The sequence below is a fragment of the Chionomys nivalis genome, chromosome 1 (genome assembly GCF_950005125.1).
Source record: "Chionomys nivalis chromosome 1, mChiNiv1.1, whole genome shotgun sequence".
Classification (NCBI taxonomy): Eukaryota; Metazoa; Chordata; class Mammalia; order Rodentia; family Cricetidae; genus Chionomys; species Chionomys nivalis.
Genome location: NC_080086.1, coordinates 190,408,182 through 190,427,866, shown reverse-complemented (window position 1 = coordinate 190,427,866; position 19,685 = coordinate 190,408,182). Strand labels below are relative to the sequence as shown.

The following is a 19,685-nucleotide window of genomic DNA, read 5'->3' as shown; positions in this document are numbered from 1 at the left end:
GCCTGCTCCAACATGGTTTATTGTATGTATATGATTTCAGAGCTGATTACGTGGTATTGTCTAACCAGTTTTGGGGCACTTGCCCAGGGAAGACTAATTCACTAATTCTCCTGCTCTCAACATTTCCTAATGTGTTTTTTTTTGTTGTTGTTGTTTTTTTGGTCTAGGGTTGAGGCCCCATGAGGTTTACTCCTGTTCTCTTTAGTATGTCTGTTTGTGTTTTCTTTGTTTAGGTCTTAATTAGGCAGCTGTATTGATGAGACTTCACAGGTATCATTTCTAGGAAATGAAATCTTACAGCAAATTATCCTGTTCCTCTGTTTCTTGCTGTGTTTCCTGTCCATCTTAAACTCTCAAATTATCCTGTTCCTTTCTTTTTTGCTGTGTTTCCTGTCCCTCTTAAACTCTGATCCCTGAACCTTAGGTACAGGAGTTGTGTTGTGTATGTATCAGTTGGGGCTGGGTACTCTATGGTCAATTGTTCTCTATATTTTTATGGGTTGTAGTTTTCTGCAGTGACCTGTTGTTTGTTGCAGGGAGATGTATCTTTGATGAGGGGCAAGATCTCAACTTGGCTATAGGTATAAATATTTATAATGTAGTTGGGATTATACAGGTTTAGTAAACTGGTGCTTTTAGGTTCTCTTCCAAGATCCATGACTTCACTGCCCCTGGTAGTTGTCTAGGTTTCTAATACCAGGCATGGTTCTCCTCTTGTTGAGTAGACGTTACAATCAATTAGAGCACTGCTAGCTATCACTAAGGTATACATACCATCATTGCACCCTTTGGGATAGCATACCCTGCTGTCCTTGTTTTAGTTTATAGGTGTTACAACTGGGTAGGTCTTTTGGTTGCTTCTCTCCTTTGGAAGCTTGCATGGTATTATCTTGTATCATGAAAGCTAGTCCTCAGGAAGGAGGATATCCGGTCAGAACCAGCTTAAATTGTTTGGGTTCTGTGTCTGAAGTACAAGATACTGTCTCTTCAGCAATAAAGACATAGCTTCAACCTCTAGGAGACAAGCGAGGGCAATTAAAATAGCCTGTGTTTTCAGAGTCTCTTGGATTACCATGACCAGTGCATTAAAATGTACGCTTTGGCTAATACCATATTCCTTTGTGAGATATTAGTTATAAAAGGATAAAAGGGGAGTACCTGAATTTTGTTATTGACAGTGTCTGGCCTTCCTCATCTGTATTGTACAGGATAAATATTGACAGAGGTTTTCTGTCATACCCAGTCCTACAGTCATTCTGTCCCAAAGAAATACACAGAGGTCTACATTAATTATAAACTGGTTGGCCTAGTAGCTCAGACTCCTTATTAATTAATTCTTACATCTTATATTAGCCCATTATTCTTATCTATTTTAGCCACGTGGCTTGGTACCTTCATCAGTGAGGCATTCTCATCTAGCTTCCTCTGCATCTGGGTGACAATTGCAGACTGAATCTTTCCTCTTCCCAGAATTCTCCTCTTCTTCTTGCCCCATCTCTACTTCCTGCCTAGTTGCCCTGCCTATGCTTCCTGCCTGGCTACTGGCCAATCAGCATTTTATTAAACAAGTACAAGAAACAAATCTTTACAGGGTAAAACTATTGTCTCACAGCACTCCCCCCCCCCTTTATTTTTTCAAAACAAGAACTCTAAATTGAATCTCCCTTGTTTAGCTTTCTTCCTGACTATTATCCATACAACTTGTAATCAACACTCTAAACAAAGAAAAACATCCATAATCAATTTTGGGGGAATGCGGGCATAGTTTTCCAGGCTACTTCCTGCTGATTGGGCCCTAAAGAAAATTTAGAATTATGGTCAAGTCCTGAGGAGAAAATTTTGTGAGGCTTAATTTTATCAGTTTTCACTCTTGAAACTGTTCTGGATGTAGAAATCAGAGGAAACTGGGTTCTGAAACGTTGGATCATCTGGGCTATCCACTCTTATCGGAGATTTCTCAGGGGGTATTCCTTGATCAACCTGATTTTTGTTAGCCCAGAATGAGTCTACAGCCTCTCATTTCCTGTGGAAAACAAAAACAAAACCCCTTCTCCAAAGTAACATATCCTTTGACTTAAATTTTGAAGTCAAAGCATTTTCAAAATATGTATGTTGGATTAATCCAGCAACATTTATAATCTAATGTCTTTTAGCAGCTGTTGCTCCTTTCTCAACAGTCATACAATTCAAAGATACCAAAATAACATACAGTATCCAGATTCTCTGTGTATTTTCCATCTTTACATGGTTTTATTTTAAACTCTATTTCTTTTATTTTTATTTTTTGTTTTTTTTTTGAGACTAGGTTTCTCTGTTTATCTTTGACTGTCCTGGTACTCACTCTATATAAGGTTGTCCTTGAATTTACAGAGATCCTCCTGCCTCTGCCTCCCAAGTGCTGGGATTAAAGGTGTGTGTCACCACACTCAATTGCTCTCCTTCTTTCTTTTTTAAAGACTTTATCCTTTTTCTTTTCTCTCCCAAGCCTACATATGTTTTTTAGACACACTGTAAACCATTTAGATGTTTTCTTCGTTTTTGAATTTATCTTTACTGTATATCTCTCCCTTTCTGACCACAAGAGTCTTTAATTTGCTAAACCATATGGCTAGGATTAAAGCCGTGGCTTTGAGGGCTGGATCCAGCCCTTTCCTTAGCTTTCTAGCCTCATGGTGGAGGTACCAGCTGGAGCCATGTTTATTGCCACAACTCTATGGCGTTTCAAGGTCCCTGCCACCACCAAGAAGCATACTGTCGACTATTCATAAAAATCATTTAATTTTTTTTCTAGTGGATCCTCTTAAAACAGCTACAAGGTTTTAGCAGCTAATACTGAGTCAGTAAATCTCTCTTAAATGAGACATGCTTGCCTCAAGCAAACAGAGCCCACCCAAGTAAAACCTGCTACTAAGAAGCCATGCTTAACTCTTCTTTTGTGAGTAGAATTACTTCCCAAGCTCTCTCAGGTTTCATATGGATGCAGTTGTCCACATTGGCGCCATTTGTTGACAGAGTTTTCTGTCATGCCCAGTCCTGCAGTTATTCAGTCCCGAAGAACTACACAGAGGTCTACATTAATTATAAATTGGTTGACCTAGTAGATAAAATATATGTGTACATTTCCAGTGGGTTAGGAAGGTTTCACATACTTGTATTGGCTTGTTTTTTACACACACACACACACACACTCACACACACACATGCATATATGTATGCACTGTTGCTTTTATTACATTTATGTAACTTTAATATTTGCTCATGATTTCTCCCTAAGGTTATTGAAATTTCGTGTATCACACAACAAATTTTTAAAGAAGTACACAAACATACCCAAATAACAAAAGGTTTTTTTAATCAGTATTTTGTAATATATATGGCCCTTTATTATTTTGCATTGCTGGAATCAAATCCAGGTCTTGCTCATGGTAGGCAAATGTTGTATGGATAACCTATACTTCCAAGCACAACAAAGGCCTTTAGAGAAAAACAAATATTGGTAATTTGAGGCTGATAGAGAGCATTTCAAATGCAGTAAGTAATTTTATCATGATGTATGAAAATTACTTCCTCAATATTTTATTGATATAACTATCACTAGCAGATTTGTAAAAAAATATTATTTGGTGATAGTTTGATTTTGAAATGACCCATTGGAGTAAAAATTTTTAACTCTTTTTTTTTTTTAGGATATAGCAGATCCATTTTTTGCTTATTGTAAGCAACATGCAGATAGGTTAGACAGAAAGTGGAAAAGAAAAAACTACTTGGCTCTACAATCCTATTGTAAAATGTCTTTGCAAGAGAGAGAAAAACAACTGTCCCCTGAAGCACAGGTATGGAAATCACACCGAATCTTACTGTTTTCTTTTCAGATCTCATGTGTGTTTTCTATTGACATGTGATTGACACTGAAATCTATCATTTAAACGTAGTTTTAAAGTTTTACTTAAGCAGTGGTTTGTGAATAAACGTCAGTAGAGTTTCTTTCTGAAGTTATGTTTCATCATATCTATGGTGTAGTCATTTGTAAAGTATTATTTCTATGTTGAAAAATTTGGTTGAAGGCATTATGCAGAGGGTCTAAAGTAGAGATCTCCATCAAATCCCTCCCTTCAGAGTCCAGGAAATCCTGCAAAAGAGGAGGCAAGAAGATTGTAAGAGTCAGAGGGGATGGAGGACACCAGGAGAACAAGGCCCTTTGAATCAACAAAACTAGGTGCATATGAGCTCACAATCCTGAAGCAGCAAGCAAAGGGCCTGCATATATAGTATAGCTATTAGCTTAGTATTTTTATGGGACTCCTGACTCTGAGAATGAGTGCATTTCCACTTTTTTACTTGCTCTTGGGACTCCTTTCCCCTTGTTGGGATGTCATGTCCAACTGTGATATGAAAGTTTTTGCTTCATCTTACTATATTTCATTTTGCTATGTTTGGTTATTATCTCCTGAAAGCCTGTTCTTTTCTAATGAGAGGCAAAAAGTGAGTTGATCTGGAAGGGAAGGTAGGTGGGATGGAACTGAGAGGAGTGGAGAGAGGGGAAACTATTATCAGGGTATATTTTATAGGAAAAGAATCTGTTTTTATAAAAGAAAACAGTCTTTTTTTTTCAAAAGAATACAAGCTTCTAGGAGATTATAATATAACAAGATAAAATAAAAACTAGCACAATGGAATAGGACAAAACAAACAGAAGGAAAAAAAACCCAAAAGAAGGCTTAAAAAACAGATCCATTTGTTATCACACACAGGAATCTCAAAAAAGCTAAATTGGAAGCCACAAGCCACACTGTATATGTAAAGGACCTGTAGGGTAAAAAGGGAGATGAAAAAGAAAAACCCTTGTGTGCACACGTGTGTGTGTGTGTGTGTATGTGTATGGTCATATAATTGGTTTTTTATATATGCATATATATAAATATATATATATATAATTGAAATTAAAGCATAACACAAAACTTCCTTTCAATAAAGGGAAAGATCTGACATGGTACTATAAAACAAGAATCCTTTGAATTTGTTTGACCTTGTCCATATGCTATTGGGCGTACAGCCTATCCTTATAAGTGGTTTGTTTCCTCAGTGAGATTGTCTTGGAGGAAACTAGGTTATCAATTAGAGATTGCTTCTGGGTTAGGGATGCAGGCTCCTGTCCACTTCTCCTTCAGCCCTAGGACCCCATCTGAAGGCAGCTGTTACGAGGTGTGGATCCATTTAGTACAACTCTGGACTTACATGATATAGCTTCAAGACCACTGATGAATCTCATTTGCCTTAATTTTAAGATTTAGTAAGATTTTAGTATTGTTATCTTCTCTAAGCATAAATGTTAAAGTTATAAGGAATATATTCCATTTTTTCTGTCAAACTTTCTACATTTATTTATAGGCAAGGATCAATGCCCGACTACAGCAGTATCGTGCCAAGGCAGAGTTGGCTCGATCTACCAGACCACAAGCCTGGGTTCCAAGGGAAAAGTTACCCAGGCCACTCACAAGTAGTGCTTCGGCCATTCGTAAACTGATGCGCAAAGCAGAGCTAATGGGGATCAGTACAGATATCTTCCCAGTGGACAATTCAGATACTAGTTCTAGTGTGGACGGAAGGAGGAAACACAAGCAGCCAGCTCTCACTGCTGATTTTGTGAATTACTATTTTGGTCAGTATAGACACTGATGCATGCACAGTCTCCCTGAGAATAATTTATTAATGACAGAATTTGATATACTAATAATGTTTTAGAAAATCATTCTTATGTTGTATATGTCAGAGCCATGTTTATTTTCTTAAGTTGTAGCATTTTGTAAATTCCAGGCTCATGTTTTGTTTTCTTAAATATACATAAAATTGTTTGAAAAATGTTGGTTTATCCAATTGACCATCTCTGTGGCTAGTTTGATTCTTTGTGTATGTTTTATATTAGCCTTTACTATATACTGAAGTAAAACTGGATATTTAATTTAAATAGAGAGAAATATGCGCATGATTCAAATTCAGGAAAATATGGCTGAACAAAAGAATATAAAGGATAAATTAGAAAATGAGCAAGAAAAGCTTCATGTAGAATATAATAAGGTACGTTGGCTACAAATACACAGTATTTAGTAGATTGTCTTTATAGTTCTTTTGTTATTTTATTGCTATTCTGTGTTTCAGTGTAAAATTCTATAGCTCTTAGGCTCTTTTCCGACCTTCATCATCATTTTCATTATTGTCATTCTCTTACTGAGCACTTTCTTATGCCAGGCACAGTTCTGATCTCTTTACACATAGTAAGCCATTTAGTTCTCTCCTTGTCCTTAGTGTGAGTCATCATCATTACTGTTCCTGCTTTTAGGGGTCGGAACTGAGGTCTGAGGAGGTGACATGAGTTGCACATGGCCTTATAGTCATCTGGTCTCAGAGGTCGTGTTTGTTTCTTTAATTCTTAAGTGTACAAAGCATTATAGACCTTTTTAAAAATAGGACTAAAGTTGTAAAACCCACTCTTAAATTAGTAGTCTTTCTTTTTTAAATTTTGTTTTCTTTTTACCTTTTTGCGAGATAGGATTTCTCTGTGTAGCCGTGGCTATCCTGAAACTCACTCTGTAGACCAACCCTTTAACTCACAAAGATTTGCCTGCCTCTGCCTCCAGAGTGCTGGGATTAAAGGCATGTATCACCACCACCTGGCTAGAAGTCTTTTCTAAATTAGATGGTATTTTTGCTATAAATATTTTCTAATTTAAATTTTTTTTTTTTTTAAATTTTTCGAGACAGGGTTTCTCCGTAGCTTTTTGGTTCCTGTCCTGGAACTAGCTCTTATAGACCAGGCTGGCCTGGAACTCACAGAGATCCGCCTGCCTCTGCCTCCCGAGTGCTGGGATTAAATTTTTATTGTATCTCTTTGTTTAGTAATATATAAAGCAAGATATTACTGAATTATTAGGTTCTAAGTTGCATGAATATTTAAACTGGTATCTAGTTATTGTTCAAAAAAACACTTAAAGAGTTAAAACTAGTAGGAAGTAACATCTAGTAATCGCGAAAGATTGTGGGGAGTAAAGCTAGAAGATCTGGAGATTTTTGGTAGTTATTTTGATCTTAGCCAAATGAACCTCTGAGTCTTAGTTTTCTCATGAGAAAAGTGATGGAAATATGAATGATAAAGCAAAGTATCTGTCAAATTATTATGTGCCAAACTATAAAGAAATATATTGATATGTAATTATCTTCATAAAAATACTAGAATAACAGAAAATGTTTGCCCTCTCTTGAGCATATCATCATGCTAAATAATAATAATAATATATCTGTCTTTCAGTAGTTATCTGACCAGAATACATTCTGTATGGAAAATAAATGTGAATATTCTTGTTTACTTATTTGTACATATAAAAACTTACTAATTTTACTTACTCTTTTTGTAGCTCTGTGAATCCTTAGAAGAACTGCAAAATCTGAATGGGAAACTTCGAAGTGAAGGGCAAGGAATATGGGCCTTACTTGGCCGAATTACAGGGCAGGTTAGTTTCTTTTTAGTAGCTTACTTCAATTCATGCCTTCTATGTAATTGTCCAGAGTACGTATTTCTTACACAACAGCCACTTTCCTGACTAAATGATTCTGTTCGATCAGAGAGCCTAATTCCCTGGGGTAATGATTTCCTTCTGAAATACTTCCAGACTACTGGCAACCACTACCTGCTGAGAACCTGTAGCTTAATTTGGTTCTTTCATCAACTATCTTGATGACATTTTTTTTCCCACTTGCTCAAATTGATTGACCTGTCATTTCTGATGAGCTAAGATATGAAGCAAGAGTTTTCTCTAGTATATTCTTTATTCAGTGGTTTTAGATTCTTGGCCATAATTTTTTCTTTTCCATTCTTATACCCTACTTATTTCTTCAGTTTATTTGTATTTAAAATTAAAAACTCAAACCACAGCCATGATTTTCATGTTAATTTGATTTTCATCTGAACAAGAGATACAGTTTTTGAAACTTAGATGTTAAAGTTTGCTTTTTTTTTTTTATCCGTTGGTAACTATTAGTTGTAGTTATAGGACAAGCAAAAGGAAGGCCCTTTCTCCTTGAGCAATTGTAGCTTGTTAATGTGCTTCATATTAAAATGAAAAACATAATAAAATGGAGGTTTTTGAATTTTTTTATATATTGTGCAATAAATAAGATTTTTGTTTCAGATAATTTTAGTTATAAAGATAGGTGATAGAGACTCCCTGTTTGTGGTTCTTTTTCTGTAAAAGTAGTTTGTAAGACTTTTAATTGTATACATCACAGACACCTGTAAAAATCAACTTCCGGAGATAGTCTATGTAGATCTAAAGTAATGCATGTTGAATTGTATAGTACCCTGTTGACTTTGAAGAAACTTCTTTTGTGAACAGATTGCATGTCAGTTAAACTAAAAAGAATAATTCATTTTAAAAGGCAAAAAGGAAGATTTGCCTTTGGACATATTAACTCTTGTTTATGTTAATAGGTAGTTAATAGATTTTAGGAAGGTTATGGTATTTGGCGAGTGTAAGAGGTTACTTGCCAATCTAGCATTTGTTTTGGCTTGGTTTATATTTTTTCCATAAAAACCTCCTCTACAGCTTAAAATATTATCTACTATAAAAGACATTTTTATTTATTAAATAACTTCATAGAAGATTGCAAACTGCATTGTGTGACGGTGGCATGCACAGACATAAAATTCACGTTTATCATTTTGTGATGCTTTTCCAGTTGGCCGAACAGATGTGGGCTCACCGGGCCACTAAGAAATGACTTTGATAGATGGTTGCTGTCTCTGAAGCCAGCATACTACAGATTAGTAGGGAGCCAAAGAGAATCTCATCTGCTTTTTTACAGGGTTTGGTCTAATAAGATAATTTTTCTAATTAACCTATAGAACAGCAATATAGCTGGGAAGTTACAAAGATACAACACTGATGTTTTTGCCCAAGTATACTGTGTTAGACTGTTAATCCTTCTCTGCTGTGCCCCTCTTTTAGGGTTTTCGAGCTGAAGTAGTATACTTCTCATACTATCAAGTTTGTTTCTAAGAACTGATGAGATTGTGCAGTTAGAGTTTTCTTTTTTTTTTAGTATGTTAATATTTATTCTTTATTTTTATTAAAAATTTCTGCCTGCTCTCCGCCTCCCTTTCCCCCCCCTTCCCCACCCCCACTCCCCTCCCTCCCCCTCTCCAGTCCAAAGAGCAGTCAGGGTTCCCTGCCCTGTGGGAAGTCCAAGGTCCTCCCCCCTCTATCCAGGTCTAGGAAGGTGAGCATCCAAACAGGCTAGGTTCCCACAGAGCCAGTTCATGCAGTAGGATCAAAACCCAGTCCCATTGTTCTTGGCTTCTCATCAGCCCTCATTGTCTGCCCATGTTCAGAGAGTCTGGTTTTATCCCGTGCTTTTTTCAGTCCCAGTCCAGCTGGCCTTGGTGAGCTCAGCCCCACTGTCTCAGTGGGTGGGTGCACCCCTCGCGGGAGTTTTCTAATAGAAGCAGTTGAGATTTTTTTCTCTTTGCTAATGTAGCTGGTAAAGCAAATTTGCCTCTCTGAACCCGAGCTTATTTTGTTACATTTAGTAGCAAATAGGAGACAGTGCTTCTTTTACTTCATCTTTAAAGCAGCATCTACTGCCTTTGTTCATGTCAATAGAAGTTGAATGTACCAGCAATCTTACGAGCACCCAAGGAGAGAAAACCAAGTAAGAAAGAAGGAGGCACACACAAGACATCTGCTCTTCCCACAGTACTTTATAGGCAAGTAATAAAATCATAAAAGATAATATTGCTTATTTTTCAGTTAATATGTACTAGTCAGAAGGTGCTTTACATATCTGAGAGCAAATTATGGTCCATTTCAGAATCTCAGCTAAGTGTGTTTCGGGTTCATTTGATCAAAAATGCTTTGTAAAGTGGGTAATACAAGAGATATTTGTTGTTCTTCAGAAAGATAAATGATGTACTTAGGAACTGAGAATAAATTTTTGTATGTCCCATGGAAACAGAATTCTTTTTAAGAAATTAGAAAATACCCAGATGAAATAGTTCAGGTGAGGTGTTGTACCTGATTAAATTTAATCTTTTAAATTTACTTATAATCAATAATTATGTAATTATTATGTTAATGAACATAATAAAAAAGTGAACATTTATATTTTACTTGAATATGTTGTAAAATTTTGCTTTTGATTTAGGTAGGGATGAATGATAGTGGATAAAACTGATGACTTTTATATTTTAATCTGTTTGTACTTTTTCTCTCCCTTATCAGTTATAATAGTTTCTTTTCCAGACAAACTTTTCTCCTTTATTTTTTTTACTCAGTATTTTAACAGTATTGATCATTGTGCTTTTTCATGACAATTCCATTTTCTATATCTAAATAAAGTCCTCATTTTTTTCTATATTTAAATAATAGATCACTTTTTCCTATAATGTATTAATCACAATAAGTGAGAGTTTAGAAAATGTTGTATATATATCTATTTATGTGCTCTAAATACATATATTAATAATACGCCTATATATGCACATATATATGTGTGTATATATGTGAAATATGTAAAAGCACATTATTGTCCTAATTTTTAGTGTGAACGTTAGTGTATCCCCAGAACTGTTTTCCCAAGTGTGGTAGGTTCTTTTGAAAATATTAGGCATAGCACTAGACTTCTGGGTTTTATGACTACAGTTACTTTTTGCTTCAGAATATGTTTAAACTGATTTTTGCTTAAGATCAGGTGTTTTATTTTTTGATTACTGCTGTTCATTTGTTTTATTATTACAGCTTTACATATGTGTTTTCTTGGAATATTGAAAACATCTGACATTATTATTCTTCAATTTGCTGTGCATTCCTGTTTTTTTTATGTTCTCAGACAACTTTTCCAACATTCTGTGTGTCCCCAATTTAAATATATGGTCAATTTTCAAGCCATGGTGTTCATTTTCTTAGAAGTAAAATTTTGTTTTCCCACAAGAAATGTTAACTAAAATTCATATCACTTTTGATATTATCACTAATATCAACTAGTATTTTTCTTTTAATTCAAGGTCTGGCGTTTGTGGAAAGAGACATAGAAATGTAGCTTATTTATATGTTTAATGCTGTATGAATGGTTTGCAGTTAATAATAAAAAATTGTTTGTGAAATAATTATTTTGACCTTCAGGGTAGTTTTCAAAATTAGAATATTGTTTTTCAAATTTTTGTTTCTCTCGTAGTTTATGTTTCTAAAGAAAAATTGAACTAATAACATAAATTTTAAATAATAATTAAAAAGCTATGTTGAGAATCTTTAAGTATTCCCATTCTTTAATGAGTTTAGCACTAGAAAACTTTAAGTGTATATTAGAACTAAGCTATTTTTAACATACTGTATTTAGCTCTAACAGTTACTAGTGTTGTTAAAACAGTGGGTGCTATGAAAAACATAAGTTGATTGCTGGGTCCTTGCAGCATATACCTATTGTTCCTACATGAGGTCAGGGCCAGCCTAGTCCATATAGCAAAATTCAGTCTCTAAGGATCAGAAATGACATTAACAGAAGACGGTTGAACTCAGAGCTGCTATAATGAAACTGTTTCCCTATGGATATCAGTGTAATTCTTATTTGCTGCTTTTATTGAAGTTGTGGAATTTGTAAGAAGAACCATGATCAGCACCTTCTTTTACTGTGTGACACCTGTAAGCTGCATTACCATCTTGGGTGCCTTGATCCTCCCCTTACACGGATGCCAAGAAAGACCAAAAACAGTTACTGGTGAGTGAAACAGACTGCATGTGGTTGGAATTGGTTTTCTATATCACTGATTCATAGTAAAGTATTTTTCATACTTTTGAATTGAATATTAATAAGTCTTTCTATTACATGAATAATTTTTATAGCAATTAAATTTTTAATCTTAGCGATGTGTTCTTTCTTTTTTCTCTTTTTCTTTATTTTTTTTTATTGAAAAAATTTCCACCTCCTCCCCGCCTCCCATTTCCCTCCCCCTCCTCTCCCACTCCTCTCCCCCTCCCCCACTCCTTTCCCCCTCCCCCCACTCCATTCAGCCTCCCTCTCTAGACTGAAGAGCAGTCCAAATTCTCTGCCCTGCGGGAAGTCCAAGGTCCTCCCACTTCTATCTAGGTCCAGGAAGGTGAGCATCCAAACTGGCTAGGCTCCCCCAAAGCCAGTACATGCAGTAGGATCAAAACCCAGTGCCATTGTCCTTGGCTTCTCGTCAGCCCTCATTGTCCACCATGTTCAGAGAGTCCATCCAGTTTTATCCCATGCTTATTCAGTCCCAGTCCAGCTGGCCTTGGTGAGCTCCCAATAGATCAGCCCCACTGTCTCAGTGGGTGGGTGCACCCCTCATGGTCCTGACTTCCTTGCTCATGTTCTCCCTCCTTCTGCTCCTCATTTGGACCTTGGGAGCTCAGTCTGGTGCTCCAATGTGGGTCTCTGTCTCTATCTCCATCCATCGCCAGATGAAGGTTCTATGGTGATATGCAAGATATTCATCAGTATGGCTATAGGATAGGGCCATTTCAGGTTCCCTCTCCTCAGTTGCCCAAGGAACTAACTGGGGACATCTCCCTGGACACCTGGGAGCCCCTCTAGAGTCAAGTCTCTTGCCAACCCTAAGATGGCTCCCTTAATTAGGATATATACTTCCCTGCTCCCATATCCACCCTTCCTTTATCCCAACCATCCCGTTCCCCCAAGCTCCCCCCATCCTCCCCTACTCACTTTTCTCTCCCCATTTCCCCTTACCCCCATCCCACCCCACCCCCAAGTTCCCAATTTTTGCCCAGCAATCTTGTCTACTTCCCATAAGACACCAGGGATATTTCTTTCTTTTTATGATTTGGTATTTCTCAAATTCATTAATTTTATTTTGAAGTTAAACAAGTTTTAAGTTTCATCAGCCATTCTTTGAAATTCCAGAAACTTTGAAAACTTTTTTTTTAAAGACAGAATCTCATTTTCCAGTCCAATATTGAAGTCATATATAGCTAAAGATAGCCATTGATTTCCTAGCCTCCTGCTTTTCCCTCCTGAGTGCTGGGATTGTAGACCTGGGTCAACATGCTGTTTGTGTGGTATAAGAGATTGAACCCAGGGCTCTTGTGTGCTTAGCACTCTGCCAACTCAACTACATCCCACCATGACAACCATTTCTTAATTATCTTTTCACTGACTTAGTCATGTTGAATCACTACAGATATTTTATTGACTTTTCTTTTTTTGTTTCTGTGATGTAACACCCTGATGAAAACAACTTAAGATTGAGAGAGGTCATATTTGCTCACAGTTCGAGGTACAGGCCCTCATGGCTGTGATATCAAGGCAGAAAGAGCTTTGTCTCATGCCTAGGTAGTGGTCATGCAGTAAGATGGGGTTTTCTATGTCACTTAACATAAGATGGTGCCCCACAGGCGTATCTTTAGAATTTCCCAGGTGATTATAGACTTCGTCAAGGTGACTGGTAACAGTAACCATCCCAGATGTAGATAATGAATTTTATCCTGGGTTTATTGTAAGGAGGAGACAGATGTTCAGATTTTAATAGACTGATTGTTGCAGTATTTCAGGAAGGGGAATGCAGGCAAGAAAAAACTATAAAGTGAATATGAACATTATTTTTACGCAAAAGTAATTGTTCTGTGTAGGCAGGCTGCTTTTTTGTTCCCGGCCACCCAGACCCCAAATAATCACACAGAAGCTATATTAATTAAAACATTGGTTGGCCTATTAGCTCAGGCTTCTTTTAACTAACTCTTACATCTTAAGTTAACCCATTCCTTACTATGAGGCTCATGGTTTACCGGTAAGGTTCTGGGGCATCTATTTCTTCAGGCAGTTACATAGCATCTCCTTGACTCTGCCTATTCTCTCTGTACATCTCGGTTTGGATTTTCTGCCTGGCTTTATCCTGTTAAGTTATTGGCTAAAAGCAGTTTATTAACCAATGGCAATAAAACAAATTCACAGCATATACAGAGGGGAATCCCACATCATTTCTAGTTTTAGAAAAGAAAAGGACCTGAATCCTGGCATTGCAGTCTATTAAAAGACTCTGGCTTTAGGAGCCAGAGAGATGACTCAGTGGCCTACAGTGCTTGTTGTACTCGTTTGGGAACCTGTGTTTGGATCCCTACGGTCAGAATAAGAAGCACTGTGTGGTTTCAGTGTGCGTAATGTTAGCCCTTGGAGGCAAAAACATGAGACTCCTGGAAGACATCCCGTCTATCTGGACTTAGGAGTTCCAGGTCGGATGAGAACCTGTCTCAACAAATAAAGTGGATCTGGGAGGAGCTGGGGGAGGGGAGCACATGAGCAGAATATATTGTATGAAAAAATCTTTTACAACAGCAACAAAAAAATAAAATGGAAAATGATGGAGGACAACACAAGGTATCTGCCTTCCTCTGGCCTTCACCTACACACAAACAATATGCACATAAGCATATACAGTTTAGACATACGCATATATGGGAAAACATGTAGCTTTTGTGAGTTGTATATTTTACTTCTCTTCTGTGCATTCTAGTCTTTTATTCTGCATTTTTCAGAGATCTGGTCACAACTTTGATGAACTTCTCTCTTCTTTTCAGGGTATATGACCCTTCCTCTTAACTGGCATAGGCATGCATCTTTTTGTCTTGTATCTTACCCAGAAATAACCTTTGGTGATTATCTGAGGATTTTTTTTTTTCCAAGCAGGGTTTCTCTGTATAGACCTGGCTGTCTTGGAACTCACTCTGTAGACCAGGCTGGCTTTGAACTCAGGCCTGTCTCTGCCTCCTGAGTGCTGGGATTAAAGATGTGTGCTACCATGCCAAACTTGAAGAATATTTTTTTAAAAAGATGATTTGATAGTGGTGCTGGACAGAAGGTGTAGCAAATTGAATAGGCTATATTGGTATTTAAACATGAAAGTGAATGTTGTTCTTTTGCATAATTCCTCACATGATGTTTTGTTGTTTAGTGTTCAAACTCCATGTTATTTAATAGTTTTAAAAAATATTTTTCTTTTATTTTTGAAAGTATAATATAATTACATCATCTCTTCCTTTTTTCTTCTTCCAAACAAGACTTTTGCTTCTCGGGTGAGGCGGCTTTCAGGTCAGCTCCAGCTTGGGAGCCTCTGAGCCCTTATGTCTGCAGTGCTTAGTGTCTTCAGCAATAGGGATTTACCTTCCACCTCCAGGGCAACTGAGGGCAATAACAATAACCCATATGTTTGGACAACCTTGGACTACAAATCAAAAGAGGGCTTCCCATTCCTGGTGTTGGGGTTTTTCCTAAGTGGTTTTGGATCTTTGAGGGGGCAGTGTCAGCTAATAGTTTTGATTACTTCAATTATTTTAAGATTTTTTTTTTTCGCACAGAAATTACAAACTGTAGGACCTATCTCTGATAGAATGTATGTATTAAGCAAATATATAGATGATAAGATGAGTTTGATTAATATGCTTGTATATCATAGTAGTGCCATAGATTACTAAATGAATTCGGGTACATGCCTTTGACATTCCAGGATAACCATGACATTCCAAATGTTCTGTGATCTCATTGAATTGGATGTGCTGTGACTTTTATACTAGACTGTTACGTAGATATCGTAAAGGGTGTTTGAGGGTGTAGAATGCAGTGTTTAATCTATTGTCGCAAGGAAAAGCTGTCCATCTGTGTTAGGTGTATATGGCATGACTCATGGCAACTGCCTTAGAATTGGAATATATGTTCTGTATTGTCAGCTACAAAATTTTCATGACATTTTGAGATTTTTGATGTTTTGGGGTTTCATAGCATGACATTTTTTTGTCTGAATCTTCTAGAACAAATTAATTTGTCACAGTTTTTAGTGGGTTTGAGAATGAGCATAACAGAATGTTGTGATGAGTAGTCATTACAGAAACAGAAATAAAATGACATGTTTTCATTTACAAACCTGATTACACACTTTTGTACCTGTTTTCATATTATAGGGACGTATGTATTTTACAGTTAATATGGGTGACAGGGGAAAGGCTCAATTTCTACAGTGCTTACTGTGCAAGTCTGATGACCTGAGTTTGATATTCCTAAGCCATATGAGCCAGATTTGATGTTGGTGCATGATTGAAATCTCAATACTGCTCAGGCAGAGACTGTAAATCTTCAGGGCTTGCTAGTCACACTGTGTATCCTAATCAGTAAGCTGAAAGCCAATAGGAGACCTAAGGATCAACCCTCAGGTTGTCCTTTGCTCTCCACGAGTACAGGTCACTGCCTGTGTGTGTACTCGTGAGTGCTAGCACATGTGTGTGCACACGCACACACACACACACACAGGGTTGGAATGCTTGAGAAACTTTGACATTTCAGTGATCCGATGAAAATGATCAATTTGTTATTAGTTTGTATAATTTAGAGATATAAAGTAGAAAAAATGATCCATTTGAGACATTATTTGATGTTGTTTGTAGACTTATTTACTTAAATGGCTGTGGTATATTATTATTAAAAACAAAAACAAAACCTTAGCATTTCAGAGTTTTTCATAATTTTATTTTCCTCTTAGAATATATCCACTATTTAAATTCTGGAGTCATGTAAAGTATTTATATAGTACCATTATCAGTTACTGATGTTTTTATTTAGAGAAGTATAAAAGCACTTTAGTTTATTATTGATTTGTTAGTCTATAAAACATCTTTAGTTGCCTAGCAACATACACATAAGAATTTTCTAAGTAATGCATTACAGAATAACGCTTTGTTTTTCTCACTGGTTATTTTGCATTGTAGCAGTTAATATGATCGTGTCAGCAAAACAAATGGTACTTTGTATTTATGTTGTAGAGCCGAGAATTTAAATATCTGTTTTGAAAGTAAATACAAGCTTTATAGTAAATCTGTAGTATTGGTATATCAAAAATACAAATTTTGATGGAGAGCGAATTAAGTGATAAGAAATGTTTAGAGATGTTTGAAATTTTAAGTTACATTCAAAGGTACAAACACCAACACATAAATATATCATATATCACAAATCAAACTTTTGGAAATATACTTTTTTATTCTTTTACTTTTAATAGATGGTGGTATTGTATTTTGTTTGTTTGTTTTGTTTGTTTTTTCAAGGCAGGGTTTGTCTGTTATAGCCCTGACTGTCCCAGAGCTCTGTAGATCAGGGTGGCTTCGAACATTCAGAGATCCTCCTGCCTCTGTTTCTCAAGTGCTGGGATCAAAGGCGTGCACCACTATGCTCAGCTTGGTTGTAATGTTTTAATGGGCACATATATGTGGCAGAAAAAAATACTTCAAGGTCTTCAGTGACAATGCAGTTTTTACTTGATCTACCAAGTAAAATGCCTACTTCCCCAAACTCAACAAATCTCTTTTTTTTTTCCAAAATGATATATTCAGCATACTGTGTCAGTAAATAGAATGAAAAGGAATGGTAAAGGAATATAAGAATAAAAGTCTATAAAAGATTTTTTAGTATATGCCACATTAAAAAAGGGTCATCATTTCCAAAGAGAAGATGCCTTCTTAGTCAGTGATCTATGAGTTATTTGGTACACAATAGCATTGTTCCATTTGTTTTTGTAATATATGGATACATTGAATTGTTTTCTATAATATAGTCCTGGTAGTCATTTTCGCAGGGGTAGAGGTGTGTTTCTGTGTGTTGTCATTATCATACTACCTGTGTGTATTTGTGTACGAATTCTTTTTGTATTTATAGAATTTGTTGCTAAAATCAATATAATAAATATATGACCTCATTTTAACAAAAATTTGTTCAGGCAGTGCTCAGAGTGTGACCAGGCAGGAAGCAGTGACATGGAAGCAGACATGGCCATGGAAACCTTGCCAGACGGAACCAAACGATCAAGGAGACAGATTAAGGAGCCAGTGAAATTTGTTCCACAGGACGTGCCACCAGAACCCAAGAAGATTCCTATAAGAAACACGGTATTTATTCTTCCTTTATTGGTCGTAGTGACATTCTGATGCAAAATTTACAAAGATAAAGGATTTATAGCATAAACATACTCTCAGAAGTCAAACAGGTGTCCATATTGTGCTTGTTTGTTTCTAAGAATTCAGTATTCAGTAGCATATTGTATTTAGCTGAGAATCTAGTTTGTGGGTTCAGGTAAAAGCTTACTAGTGAGTACCAGTGTATCTAACACTCCACTTAAAAGTAGGACGTTACTGAAGCCTTAGACTCCTATGCCTTCCTCAGCAAGCTCATAGGTATAACAGATAACCTTTCTTCTCAGCTTTGGAGCTCTCATCCCTAATCTTTGCCATTATATTTCAAACCTGTGTAGTCATGAACAGTACTTAATTTAGTCTGTCAAGTTGGGGGTTTTGTGTGAATGGAGAAATCAAACTTTTTCCTTCTATAGCATTATGTTTGTTTTAGCTAATTCTGTAAATGTCCCTTGCAGTATGGTATTGAGCATTTAAAGAAGGTATAGATTTGCTGAGTTGCAGACTGTTTGAAATTCGCTAAATTTCTTTCCTGGCACTCATGAGATAGAAAGAAAGGAAAGGACTGAACCACAACACACACACACAACCACAAACACACAAAATATAAAGACAAAGCAAAAATGTAGGTCTTCCAGGAGGTTGGAGGCCAACCTGGTCTACAGAATGAGTTCCAGGATATCCAAGGCTACACAGAAACTCTTTCAAAAAACCAGCCAGCCAACCAATAAACAAACAAACAAATAAATAACTTTTCAAATAATAATAAAATAAGTCTTGTTATGTGGCTTTTTTTAGTGGAATTTTTGAGGCAACTTAACTTTAAAATAGTAAAGGCTCTTTGAAACAAATTTTAATTGAAACAAAAATAAAACAATCCTTAAAATATAACAATACAAATCAGAACACTAAATCTGAAAGTATATATCTCCCTCAAGGATAAAGTTTTTTATTTTTTGAAAAAAGGTATGTCTTGGCACAAGAGAAAAAAGTAAAAGATATCTCCCCTAGAAGTCATAAGTGCAGGTCAGCCCTTATGGGTCTGTAGAGAAAATGTATACCACTGATGTAAATATAAAACACACACAGAATTCTTACTTAAAACAGTTGCATGTTGAAAGAGATCCTCATGTACCTAGTAATAATAAACAGAAATGCTTTATAAATAAATTCTTTAAATTTTGACCTCAGAGTATTTTCAGTGAGCTGGAAGAATTGGCAAAGAGTTATATATTCATTCCTTGAAATTAAATATTATAGACTAAAGCCATATAAACAGATGCCCAAAGTCATTAGCACTGATTCACATGATTGTGCATATTTTTTCATGCATCTGTTTGGAGAGTAGTAAAACAGTGGGCACAACTATGAAAGCATGGGAACACTATCCATTCTAGCACAAATACAAACGTGAGAAGCACAGGAGGAATTGAGTTTAGGCAGTCTGAATTAATTTCTCATGTCCTCCTTTGTGTTCTGCATGTACATTCACTGGAAATACAAATGATACTGTTCTTATACATTTGGTTATTGTGTCACTTACTTAATAAGTGAGATACTGCTCTCTCTTTTTCATTTTGCAGTTTTTTTTGTTTTTGTTTTGTTCTTTTTCCTTTTCTTTGATACAGGCTCTCTCTAAGTAGCGTTGGCTGTCCTGGAGCTGACTATGTCCTGGAACTCTGCCTGCCTCTGCTTCCCAAATACTTG

At 36.3% G+C, this 19,685-nt stretch overlaps 1 protein-coding gene across 5 annotated transcripts in view; it reads left to right on the top strand.

The window, feature by feature from the left end:
* Positions 1–19,685, top strand: part of Phf14 (PHD finger protein 14) — a 131,081-nt gene that overhangs the window by 38,937 nt on the left and 72,459 nt on the right. For all 5 annotated transcript variants that reach the window (XM_057763956.1, XM_057763972.1, XM_057763986.1 and 2 more), the window contains 7 exons: positions 3,687–3,833; positions 5,389–5,659; positions 5,969–6,075; positions 7,410–7,505; positions 9,654–9,757; positions 11,632–11,763; positions 17,786–17,954. In XM_057763956.1, the coding sequence (XP_057619939.1) occupies positions 3,687–3,833; positions 5,389–5,659; positions 5,969–6,075; positions 7,410–7,505; positions 9,654–9,757; positions 11,632–11,763; positions 17,786–17,954 (1,026 nt within the window). The remainder of the gene's footprint in view (positions 1–3,686; positions 3,834–5,388; positions 5,660–5,968; positions 6,076–7,409; positions 7,506–9,653; positions 9,758–11,631; positions 11,764–17,785; positions 17,955–19,685) is intronic.